The sequence below is a fragment of the Agrilus planipennis genome, unplaced genomic scaffold (assembly GCF_000699045.2).
Source record: "Agrilus planipennis isolate EAB-ADULT unplaced genomic scaffold, Apla_2.0 scaffold26, whole genome shotgun sequence".
Classification (NCBI taxonomy): domain Eukaryota; kingdom Metazoa; phylum Arthropoda; class Insecta; order Coleoptera; family Buprestidae; genus Agrilus; species Agrilus planipennis.
This window is the reverse complement of record NW_020439469.1, coordinates 830,161-842,907: the sequence shown is the minus strand read 5'-3', so window position 1 is coordinate 842,907 and position 12,747 is coordinate 830,161. Positions and strand designations below refer to the sequence as shown.

The 12,747-nt window shown below is 33.1% G+C and overlaps 3 protein-coding genes across 5 annotated transcripts; all 3 read left to right on the top strand.

Annotated features, from left to right (window-relative positions):
- The first annotated feature begins 7 nt into the window (after window positions 1-7).
- Window positions 8-815, top strand: LOC112905854 (ubiquitin-fold modifier-conjugating enzyme 1). Its single transcript, XM_025979078.1, has 4 exons — window positions 8-198; window positions 253-384; window positions 452-619; window positions 676-815. Exons 1-4 carry the CDS (start codon window positions 76-78, stop codon window positions 754-756), a joined length of 504 nt encoding a protein of 167 aa, XP_025834863.1. The 5' UTR covers window positions 8-75; the 3' UTR covers window positions 757-815.
- Window positions 816-1,157: 342 nt separating this feature from the next.
- On the top strand, window positions 1,158-2,569 carry LOC112905853 (protein phosphatase 1 regulatory subunit 7-like). Of its 2 annotated transcripts, XM_025979075.1 has the most exons (3): window positions 1,158-1,314; window positions 1,378-1,895; window positions 2,244-2,569. In XM_025979075.1, exons 2-3 carry the CDS (start codon window positions 1,412-1,414, stop codon window positions 2,393-2,395), a joined length of 636 nt encoding a protein of 211 aa, XP_025834860.1. In that variant the 5' UTR covers window positions 1,158-1,314; window positions 1,378-1,411; the 3' UTR covers window positions 2,396-2,569. The 2 variants fall into 2 exon arrangements, with proteins under 2 accessions (XP_025834860.1, XP_025834859.1); XM_025979074.1 differs by having other exon boundaries at window positions 1,159-1,314; window positions 1,378-2,569.
- A 3,031-nt stretch (window positions 2,570-5,600) lies between these two features.
- Window positions 5,601-8,775, top strand: LOC108739976 (sphingolipid delta(4)-desaturase DES1). Of its 2 annotated transcripts, XM_018474118.2 has the most exons (6): window positions 5,601-6,089; window positions 6,148-6,324; window positions 6,395-6,534; window positions 7,247-7,460; window positions 8,167-8,378; window positions 8,618-8,775. In XM_018474118.2, exons 1-6 carry the CDS (start codon window positions 6,008-6,010, stop codon window positions 8,756-8,758), a joined length of 966 nt encoding a protein of 321 aa, XP_018329620.1. In that variant the 5' UTR covers window positions 5,601-6,007; the 3' UTR covers window positions 8,759-8,775. The 2 variants fall into 2 exon arrangements, with proteins under 2 accessions (XP_018329620.1, XP_018329629.1); XM_018474127.2 differs by lacking the exons at window positions 5,601-6,089; window positions 6,148-6,324; window positions 6,395-6,534; window positions 7,247-7,460 and adding an exon at window positions 7,675-8,105.
- The last annotated feature ends 3,972 nt before the right edge of the window (window positions 8,776-12,747 follow it).

The window sequence follows — 12,747 nt, the reverse complement described above, 5'->3', positions numbered from 1 at the left end:
AATTACCTGTCAGCTGTAACCAGCTGTAACTGACAACATGCTGACAACCAGCTGATGAACTTAACCTAAATTAAGATGGTTGACGAAAGTACTCGTAAAACTTTAAGTAATATTCCCTTACTCAAAACAAAAGCTGGTCCGAGAGATAAAGAACTATGGGTTCAACGATTAAAGGAAGAATATCAGTCGTTAATTAAGGTACGTCTCAAATGTACTGACTTCAGTGAAACCAAACATATGTTACTTTTTTAGTATGTACAAAATAATAAGGAAGCAGATAATGATTGGTTTAGGCTAGAATCGAATAAAGAAGGTACCAAATGGTTTGGTAAATGTTGGTATGTACATAATTTATTGAAGTACGAATTTGATGTTGAATTTGATGTAAGTATATTATTTCATAGTTGTAGTCTTTAGTTTGAAAATTTTTCCTGCATGATTGAACTTTCAGATTCCTGTTACATATCCAGTAACTGCACCAGAAATAGCCTTACCAGAACTTGATGGAAAAACAGCAAAAATGTATCGAGGAGGAAAAATTTGCCTTTCAGACCATTTTAAACCTTTGTGGGCAAGAAATGTTCCAAAATTTGGTATTGCACATGTCATGGCTCTGGGAGTAAGTATATAATTAATGAATATGCTTTCTTTCACGTTATTAATACTTATTTCTAGTTGGGACCATGGTTGGCAGTAGAAATACCAGATTTACTAGAGAAAGGCATAATTTCTTACAAGGAAAAAATAGAAAATTAAGTCTTAATATAATATATTTTAAAATTACTTTAATAAAAGTTGTTTGATATTTTTTTACACGTTGCGACTTGGCATTTTTTATATAAAATTAAAAAGACAAAGACCGGTGTTGCCATATATTGTTAATCTTCAAAATATCTTCAGTAGATAATGAAGCAAACCCAACCTAGCCAGAATTACAAATTTACAACCAATGTAGCGGTTTTACTTTTTTGTAAATTTTATGCAAGGCTATGTAATTGTTTTGAGTATATTTTAAATATCTTTAAATTTAATAATTATAATGTGCGAATAGGAATATATAATAATAAATTTATTAACTGCTACCTTTCTTTTATAAAAAGTTTAATAATACGTCGAACTGCACAGGAGACACTCCCACTTGTCAAAACATTTAAACGTCACACAACTAAAAGAGGTTAACTGCTTTAAGTTTTGGTAAACGACGTGTCGGTATTGTCAATACAGGGTTTGAGTAGTTTTACAATTTACTCTTCGAATTTACATATTCATCGTTAGAAACGTCTCACCACACTGCATGCAGTAATTCAAAAAAAGGCACGAATGAAATTTTCATATTTTTTTTAAAGAAGAAAACTAAACTGTGCTTTACTGCTTTAGGAGAGGTACAATTACCGTTTCAATTATCTTTATAATGAATCAAGTGGAAGGGACTTTTGAAATGGAGAAACAAGAGTATGAAAAAAGCGAGAAAGCAGAAAATGTCCCAGAGAATTCAGAACCCAAAGAAGATTTAACAATTAATGAGATAACAATAGTGGACCCAGATACTTATGAATTAGATTTAAATCATGGCAGAATTGCTAAATTGGAAAATTTAGAACCTCTTACACAAATCGAACGATTATATTTACGTTGGAATTTGATAAAGAAAATAGAAAATTTGAATACATTGACTACTCTTGTGGAATTGGAGCTATATGATAATCAAATAACAGTCATTGAAAATTTAGATGCCCTAGTTAATCTTGAAATATTAGATTTATCTTTTAATCGAATCAAGAGAATAGAGGGTTTAGACAATTTATTAAAATTAAAAAGATTATTTTTAACATCCAACAAAATAAGTAAAATTGAAAATCTGACCCATCTTCAACAACTGGAGATGTTAGAATTAGGTGATAATAAAATAAGACATATAGAAAATCTGAATGGCTTGGCAAATTTGGACCAACTTTATCTAGGAAAAAATAAAATATCAGAAATCAATAATCTGGATTCTCTTATCAGTTTGACTTGTCTTAGTCTTCAAAGTAATCGTTTAACTGAAATAAAGAATCTTACAAATTTGAAAAATGTAACGCAATTATATTTATCTGAAAATGGTTTAACCAGAATTGAGAATATAGATAATAATACATCAATACAAACTTTAGACTTGGCAAAAAATAAAATTTTACTGATAGAAAATGTGGGTCATTTGTCAGATTTAGAAGAATTTTGGCTTAATGATAATGAAATTGCAGATTGGAAATCAATTGAGAATTTAAAGGAGAATAAGAAACTTCAAACAATATATTTGGAAAGAAATCCCATTGCAGCTGATCCAGCTTATAGAAGGAAATTGAAGCTTCTCATTCCATGGCTTGTTCAAATTGACGCAACATTATGTCGTTAATGTATTGGATACACATTATAATATAAACACTTTTATTTATATACCTTCATAAATACAATGTAATGTAATTAAGTAGTTTCATAGTTTCTTGAAATCATATTGATGTATCTACATTTCAATAAAATGCATTTAATAAAAAAAAATAAAACGTACTAATATGATGAAAAGTATAAATAAATGTTTGCTACTGTAATACTTTCTTCTTATGTTCTAATCCTATTTGTTGCTGAATAATAAAGTAGCATAACATTTTTGTGAATAAATCGTTAATAAAAACTAGTGAAAGAGTGCGATTGATAACCGACGAATTTATTTTACAACACGAGAATAAATTGGTTTGCATTAGCTGGAAATCGAACCCAGGCAGCCCACGGTGCATTTATTGTGAATCACTGAATCATACAATCATTCACATTTAAAAATAAAACCAGTAAATTTGTAGAACGTACATCTATTTTTTATTTCTTTTCTTAAGATATCTAATCAAAACTGCCGGACGCGGGATGCGATTTCGAGATCTCTCCAGATCTCACCACCGCGTCGCGGATTGCTACGAAAACACAGACCAACTTTTACCTGCTGTCTTAACAGCGCGTTTTAGAAAACATCACAAATGGCGCGGTAAACGCCATCTGTACTACGATGCTACATTTTAGGATTACGTATGCCCAACAAGGTCCATTTAAATATATGGATATCTACTTGCTAAAACGAATCTCGGCGTAGCTAACCTCTCAACGTGATAGGCACGCTACCATAATCGAATAAAATAATTCGAAGTGGTCTGTATTCTGTCGAAACTGCCAGACGCGGATCGCGATTTCGATTTTTTTAGATCTCATCAGTGCGTCGCAAGGGGAAGTCAATAATCTTGTAAAAGACATGCATAAGCAAGGGCTAATAGAATCATCTCAAAGTTCTTGAGCTTCCCCTATAGCACTGATACGCGAGAAGGATGATTCCGTGAAATTTTGTATAGACTACAGGAAGTTGAAAGACGTAACGCTGAAAGGGTTACTCCTTACACAACACCTAATCCAAATGTCAAGTATTTAAACGTCTTCTCGCACCATTACTACTTTTATTTAGCTAATTGCTGTCTAAATAACACTTCTATTATTAATTAGTTCTCAATCCACCACTCTATAAAAGCGTTCACTTCTTCCCTTTTTCTTGTTTCCTTTGTATTGCCTCGAACTCGTTCTTCTACTACTAGTACCTACTCGATTTTTTTTGTGTAGATTATTCTCGAGGAGGGGGAATCTTCAAAAGACACCTCCTGAAGGGAGGTAGTGTCGGTTTTTTACCGTTGTCGTTGTAGAAGGTGACAGGGCCTTCGGAAACGGTTGTTTGGTTTTGGGGCGAAATTGGAGAGTGTCGAAATGGTGGGGTTTGCGAGATGAGATTGCAGCCTCAGGGAGAGAAGGTAAACCGGTTTCTTTCAGAATTTGGGTGTTTCTGACGAATCAGGGGTAGTTTAGTGCAAAACGAAGGATCCGCATGTAGATGCCATGCAGAAGTTTCATACGGTGGGGAAGGGCGTAGCCGCAGACGGGAATGGCGTAGAAGCAAATGCTCCTGATGGATTATGGACACATGGATTTTTGTTTGTTGGGAGATGGAGTTGTTTAGGAAGAAAGGCTTGAGTACAACGAATGCACCCATGGCCTTGTTAAGAGTGGCTGAGATGTGACGCTGCCGGGTTAGGACTCTGTCGAAGATGACGCCTAGGTATGTGACGGAGTTACTCCATTTGCTGGGCGGTTGTTTACGATGATGGAGAGAGGTTTTTGGATCCTACGTGAGAAGAAAATTGCTTCCGATTTGATCTCGTTAATGGAAAGTTTCCATTGTCTTCGTCTGAAGAATAGGTGGAGCCGTTTTGTTTTAGTGAAGGGAGATGGTAGCTCTGTTTCGGAGTTTCCAAGTGCTTCGGGGGTGTATTTCTGCCTGAGCGATATAATCGTTGAAGGATGCGCTGCGGAATTCGGTGAGGCGAGCTTTAAGTTCTTGTTGAAGGGCGTTTAGTTCAGCACGATGTGCGGAATCACAGTGCCGTTGCCGCAGACGGGGGGTCGAGTTTTTCCTCTTAAGGAGATAAACATTGTCGAGGATATCTGAAAGGTAATTGTGACATTCCGGAAAGTGCGTGGGATCTGGGGGAGTTTCAATTGTGAAATCGAAGCCAAGAGAGTTGACAAGAAGGGAAATACCTTTTTTATTATTATGTCAGCAGCCCCAGGAGACGTGTGTGGCATTAAGATCGCCTGTGACGATGGTCGAGACGTTTGGTGAGAGTAGAGGGGGGAAGTGTGAAAGATCCTCTTCGTTCGGAGAAGAGTATAACGAAATGATTCTGACGGGGCCGAATGTTGAAGAGATTTCAATGCCAATTGCTTTTAAAGAGTCGGTAGCCAAAGAGATAGACTTGTGTTTAATAGAATTCCTAACGAGAATGGCTACGCCGCCACCGCTGGAGTTTTCATGATCTCTTCTGTAGACTCTGAAATTTGGGACGTAAAGATTGATTTGGTGAGATAAGACAGTTTCGGTGATGCAGGCAACACCGATTGACTTTTCCTCCAGGAAGTGTCCGAGTCCAGTCAATTTACCTCTGTCATTCCAGGTTTGTGGGTGGGGATTGCTCTCACGACCCTGGTGTAAGACTTTACGGTGGCAAGAGGAGAACGGGTGGTTGGTTGAGCACTCTTTGAAGCAGCCGGAGTGATGGTGGTCTTTTTTGGGACGTAGGTTATGCGTGGAAATTTGGGGCAACCGCGATAGGTCGCACGCTTACTTTCTTTGTAGTGAGCGCAGGAACGAGCTGGGTCTTTTTTGGAGAGGAGATAGGCGGCGGAAGTCCCCCACAGAGTTGGGATACATCCTGATGGAGTCCTTGATGTGGCTTTCCATGCCACAAAGAATTTTTGGTCAAGACTTGTACTCGATCCCCAGACAACTATTTATAGAGGCTGGCCGTGTTCCAGAATGTTCCAGTATATGCCGTCTAGAAATCTCGATTGCTTACATACATGTGACAATAGGTACAGAAAAAAATTTGAATTTCAAAAAAGATTTAATTGTAAATACACAATCGTGGCTGGTGATTTTTAATTTTGATTTAAAGAGTTTATTTATTACACAGGTATTATAATTAGACACATTCTATTTTATGGATCTCATATAACAATTTTGTGCATAGACAAGTTACGTGTGTGTACATAGTTCAATGGTGTACATCGATAATGTGTGTGTATTGTGTGGATGTGTTCGTTAATTTCACTATGGAGTTTCGTCAGTTTCATAGTTTGTCAGCTTGGCCAGCCGCAAATGACGTAATATGTATCATGTCATGAGACCAGAAAGTAAATTAAGTTAAAAATAGTCAATTAATATATATTAATAATTTAACTTCGCTTTATACTTGTAACCAGTGAATAATAAGCAGTGCGAGTGCGAAACAATCGTACGTGCCTTTTCTGTTTATTAAAAAATAACTTCCGTGGGACTAACGGAATATTTTAATTCTCTATGACGTGAAATTACCGGCTTTATAAAATATAGTTTTTGTGATAACAATATTAGTATATAGTTATTAGAAACTTAGCAAATATGGGCCAACACGTAACAAGAACCGATTTTGAATGGTCTTACACGGAAGAACCACACGCTACACGAAGAAAAATTATTTTAGGTTAGTAATTTAATCTCATTAATAAGTTACTTTAATTTTTGCAATTGTGTTATTTCAGAAAAATATCCACAAATTAAGAAGTTATTTGGATATGATCCAAATTTTAAATGGGTAGTAACAGGGATGGTTTTAACACAAATTGCAATGCTTTTTGTAATGAAAGATAAATCATGGCCCATAACACTTCTTGTGGCATACTGTTTTGGTGGAGTCATTAATCATTCACTAATGTTAGGTAACATAACATTTTGCAGTACTTTGTATGTTTATGTATTATTAGTATTATTATGAGGAATTCTTTACAGCTGTCCATGAAATTTCACATAATCTCGCATTTGGGCATGCTAGGCCTTTGGCTAACAAATTATTTGGAATGTTTGCCAATTTGCCTATTGGATTTCCTTTTTCAATTAGCTTTAAAAAATACCATTTGGAACATCATAGGGTAAGTTCACTTGTTTAATTTTTTTATTAAAATAATAGCGATAGATACGTAATAGTTGATAATCAATGGTTAGGTAATTAGTAGCTTATTTATAGCTTTTTTATACATTCATAATTCAGTAATTTTTAAGGAGTACTTTTCTTAATAGTAATTGTTTAATTATTGTTTGATTGACTAATTTATTGTCAAATAAAATGGTTCACTGATCATTAATGAAGCATTTAAATCTATCGTATTTTTACCATGCTATTGAGTAACTAAGTGAAATGGTTAGAGTATGACCAATAGATTTACACAAATGAGTGATTTATAAAATGAATAAAAGCATGATTGTAAATAAAATTTATAAAATTCATTCCTATACATGATACACATTATAAGTAACAATCTCTTATGAAATCTTTAATAACACAACCATGTATGATATAGAAACGAATGCTATTATGATTTAAAAAAATGTAGGAAACAATAATAGATCTCATATATAGCAATAAAACCAAAGCAGAAAAAAAAAGAAAGTCTATTTGCAAAGTTGCATAATCACTGGACAAAAAGTATATTTCACCTAAAGTATTTTGGAAATTATCATTAATTATAATTCTCCCAGTGCTTGCTTGCTGTCATACTTTTATTGTAAGATGTTTTAATAAAGATAAATACGTATGTAGTTACATAAGGATATTTTTTTAATTTGTTCTATTTTTTTTTTCAGTATCAGGGGGACGAGAAAAAAGATACCGATATTCCAACATATCTTGAGGCAAAGTTGTTTTGTACAACGTTTGGTAAATTCTGTTGGGTTTGTTTGCAACCCTTTTTCTATGCCTTTCGACCTCTTATTATTTATCCAAAAGAGCCAACTTTACTAGAATTTGTTAATCTTGTGGTTCAATTAATTTTCGATGCAATTGTCGTCTATTTCTTTGGTAAATATGCTAATTTTTTTTTCTGGTATTATTTTTAATATACAATTTTACTACTTTGAAATTTTTACACCAATTTAAAGAGTTTTAGCAAAGATACATTTGGTATGTTTTGCATTTACTCAAAATGACTCCTTAATAGTGACATGTTTCATTTTCTATAATTTTTGAAAAATGCATAATAACGAAAATTAAGATTGAATTTCATACAACACTATTCATAAAATTATATTAAATATTTTTCACTTTTAGTGTTATTTATTAAAATTGGGATTGACATTTAAAAAATATATAATAGCACGCAACGGGAAGGGGTCATACAAATGTGACTACCTGTAATAAGAGCGAGGGGGGCTCCAAAAATCATGAAATTTGTGTGACGTAATTTGTGGGTGGCAGTTATGCTATTAGTTGCGTTATCTGCGTAAATCCTGAAACATTTTCTTTTTATTGCGTTTAAGTAATTCATAGCACTATCTAGTTGGTTAATAAACGCTAGCTATCGTAATCCCAATGCAACATTTAACAATCTGTTTGAACGTTTAGTTAGTCCTTAACGATGTACGAAATACAGCTCTATTTTTGCAGTTGTTTAGACCTATTTGAGAAGCTTCAACATAACTATCCTGTTGAATAATATGTTTTTAAGTCAGTATTGCTCGCTGAAAATGCTATTTGATTGTTTTAATAAAGCCTTTCTTTTTGTTAGGTGGACGTGTTTTAGCATATTTGTGCCTTGGTTCGCTACTAGCGATGGGTCTTCACCCCGTGGCTGGTCATTTCATATCTGAACATTACATGTTTAAAAAAGGTTACGAGACATATAGTTATTATGGACCTTTGAACTGGATAACGTTTAATGTCGGTTATCATAATGAACATCATGATTTTCCAGCCGTACCAGGATCTAAGTTACCAGAAGTAAGTGATTACTGATTGGCTTATTATTAGTAGTTTTTATTAAAAGTAAATACATATAAATGATAGTTTTAGGTTGAAATTTATATTTTTAGTTTTATCATTTAAGAATAATTGAGCACAAATATTCATTTATTACATTAGTATTCGTTTCATGTATTTTAACTTCAAAACCATTAGTAAATTTGAAAATTGTTCCATTAACAGCTTAATTTGTTTTAAATTCAAATTTTGATGTTCAGGTGAAGAAAATTGCTCCTGAATTTTACGATGATTTACCTCAACACGATTCTTGGACTGCTGTGCTGTATGATTTCATTATGGATCCGGATGTAGGACCATATGCTCGCATTAAACGTAAATCCAGAGGCCTTTCCACATGATGTATTAGTCATTAATAAGTTACTTTAATTTTTGCAATTGTGTTATTTCAGAAAAATATCCACAAATTAAGAAGTTATTTGGATATGATCCAAATTTTAAATGGGTAGTAACAGGGATGGTTTTAACACAAATTGCAATGCTTTTTGTAATGAAAGATAAATCATGGCCCATAACACTTCTTGTGGCATACTGTTTTGGTGGAGTCATTAATCATNTATATAATAATAAAATCTTTAATTCTTAAATAGTACCAGTAAAAAAAAAAGTAAAAAACAAATTACCAATAAGGAGTAAATGTTTTCAAGTTGAAAACAATATCGCCATCTACTGATAGTATTGTTAACTGTGGAAATGTTTAACATGGACGAAGGTATCTACTTGTTAAATTGTATTTACAGCGCAACTCTTACACAGTTGTAAGGTGCAGTAGTACTGGCATGCTATTGCTTATAGAATGCGTCTTACCACTGAATGGATGGAACGTAATATGTTACTACATGTGATGTACGACACTTATTTCTCGTTTAGCTTCAGATATATGTGCATCATCATCATCTTAAGGTCGTTAGTCTTAAGACTGGTTTGGGCACGCACCTCCACTCTTTCCTATCCTGAGCTAATCTTCGAATTTCCCTAAAACTAGAACAACCCGCATACTTAACTATTTGCGAACAGTAATCAAATCTAGGTCGACCTTACTCCGTTTAAGCCCTGTTTCTGCCTCTATGTCTCTGCTAACTTCTCTCGCCTATTTATTATTGACTTCCACAGAGTCCCCTGTTCTCTTATTCTTTCTAATACCTCTTCATTTCTAACCTTCTCTATCCTCGATATCTTTATCATTCGCCTGTAACACCACATTTCGAACGCTTCTAACCATTTCTTTGCCCAAACATACACCTTTAACAGTCTTTTTCGAATTTCTAAACCATTTCCGAGCATAGAAGTGACTTCTTTTTATTAAAGGTGACTCGACAATCCCTATCCTCTGGTTTATATCCCTACTACTCCTTCCGTCCTGACTTATTTGACCATACCGAAAATTACCAACTTTTTCTAATTTTTCGTCTTCTATCTTTATATTCGCTCTTTCCGTAATTTTTCTTCCCTTGCATACCAGTATTTTTGTTTTACTTTTATTTATTTTCATACAATGTTGTTTTGTCAATACTGCTTCCATTTTATTTAAAGCTATCTCTAAGTCATCCTTGCTAGATGCTAATACTGCTATATCATCTGTAAATCTAAGCATATTAATTTTTTGTCCCTCTATATCTATTCCTACAGTTGTATTATCTTTAATGATGTTGAATGCGTCTTCGATGTAGAGATTAAAAAGTAGCGGTGAGAGTGTGCATCCTTGTCCGACCCCGTTCCTAATATTTACTTTTCTACGTTCAACTCCAGCTCTATAACTACCTGTTGCTTTTTATGCAAACTAAGTATTACTCTTATATCTCTGTAACTCATCCCTACATTTTAGTATATTCACCATCTTGTCTCATTTAATATTGTTAAAAACTTTTTCTAAATCTACAAATCCTATATACTCACTCTTTACTTTTTCTATCGTTTTCTCTATTGTTACCCGTAAAGCTAGAATGGCCTTCCGCGTTCCTCTGTTTCTTCTAAACCCAAATTGATCTAATATTTCTTCCGCCTTTTTTCTATTCTTCTCTGTACAATTTTAGTTCAGATTTTTGACGCATCTATGCATAAATATATTAAAGTTTATTTCTCATAACTTTTTTAAAAATTAGGCACTCCTTGTTTATATGCGTTCATATAATCGGAAAAAAAAAACAAAGGTTTTTTGGAAAGATGGTTGAAGCACTAAACAATATTTTATTTGAAATGTTGAACACTTGCAAGCGTTTTATAACAGACTGGAGTGTTGTTTAGCACAGCATGATATTCTATTTGAGTCCCTTATAAGGTATTGTCTAAGAATTTACCTATTTACCTTAGTTTATTATTTTTATTAGAAGTAATATTTATTTTCTTATTTTTAGTAGAATTATTTCTTTTATCGTAATTATTTGTCAGTCTGTCAGCGTACCAAAGAAGCAATGGTATGGGTAGTAAGTTCTGAATCTCGTTCTCGATCTGGCCGCCATCAGTCCTATCGGTGGATAGTTTTAGGGGACTACCAATATTTCATTTGAAATGCTTGTAAAGAATCACCCTACGTTTAATGCTTGCTTTGCTTTGTGTATAATACATACTGATAGGCACATAATCATATTAATAAAGAACTTAAGTCCGTGGAATATCACATACATAAGGTGCGTCGCAGATTGAGTTTGACAAGTGGGTAACTTTCGTAAGGCAGTTGCTAAAAATCAGCAATACTACAGTTAGCAGCAAATATCACCAGATGGCGATATAATTATATCAACTTGCTTTTATGACGCAACTTTCATTGGTGATTGTAGATTGAAGACATGACTGAAAATCTACTGTACAAGTAAATTTAAACAATATATAAAAACATAAATTTACTTAAACGAATGTACTATAATTGTTCTTTACAATTTAAAAGTGTTTTGTAAAGATTTTTATTTTCTTTAACATATTTAGTAACGGAGGAAATGTGAATCGATATTTCAGTTTTATATAATAATAAAATCTTTAATTCTTAAATAGTACCAGTAAAAAAAAAAGTAAAAAACAAATTACCAATAAGGAGTAAATGTTTTCAAGTTGAAAACAATATCGCCATCTACTGATAGTATTGTTAACTGTGGAAATGTTTAACATGGACGAAGGTATCTACTTGTTAAATTGTATTTACAGCGCAACTCTTACACAGTTGTAAGGTGCAGTAGTACTGGCATGCTATTGCTTATAGAATGCGTCTTACCACTGAATGGATGGAACGTAATATGTTACTACATGTGATGTACGACACTTATTTCTCGTTTAGCTTCAGATATATGTGCATCATCATCATCTTAAGGTCGTTAGTCTTAAGACTGGTTTGGGCACGCACCTCCACTCTTTCCTATCCTGAGCTAATCTTCGCATTTCCCTAAAACTAGAAACTGATCATTAATGAAGCATTTAAATCTATCGTATTTTTACCATGCTATTGAGTAACTAAGTGAAATGGTTAGAGTATGACCAATAGATTTACACAAATGAGTGATTTATAAAATGAATAAAAGCATGATTGTAAATAAAATTTATAAAATTCATTCCTATACATGATACACATTATAAGTAACAATCTCTTATGAAATCTTTAATAACACAACCATGTATGATATAGAAACGAATGCTATTATGATTTAAAAAAATGTAGGAAACAATAATAGATCTCATATATAGCAATAAAACCAAAGCAGAAAAAAAAAGAAAGTCTATTTGCAAAGTTGCATAATCACTGGACAAAAAGTATATTTCACCTAAAGTATTTTGGAAATTATCATTAATTATAATTCTCCCAGTGCTTGCTTGCTGTCATACTTTTATTGTAAGATGTTTTAATAAAGATAAATACGTATGTAGTTACATAAGGATATTTTTTTAATTTGTTCTATTTTTTTTTTCAGTATCAGGGGGACGAGAAAAAAGATACCGATATTCCAACATATCTTGAGGCAAAGTTGTTTTGTACAACGTTTGGTAAATTCTGTTGGGTTTGTTTGCAACCCTTTTTCTATGCCTTTCGACCTCTTATTATTTATCCAAAAGAGCCAACTTTACTAGAATTTGTTAATCTTGTGGTTCAATTAATTTTCGATGCAATTGTCGTCTATTTCTTTGGTAAATATGCTAATTTTTTTTTCTGGTATTATTTTTAATATACAATTTTACTACTTTGAAATTTTTACACCAATTTAAAGAGTTTTAGCAAAGATACATTTGGTATGTTTTGCATTTACTCAAAATGACTCCTTAATAGTGACATGTTTCATTTTCTATAATTTTTGAAAAATGCATAATAACGAAAATCAAGATTGAATTTCATACAACACTATTCATA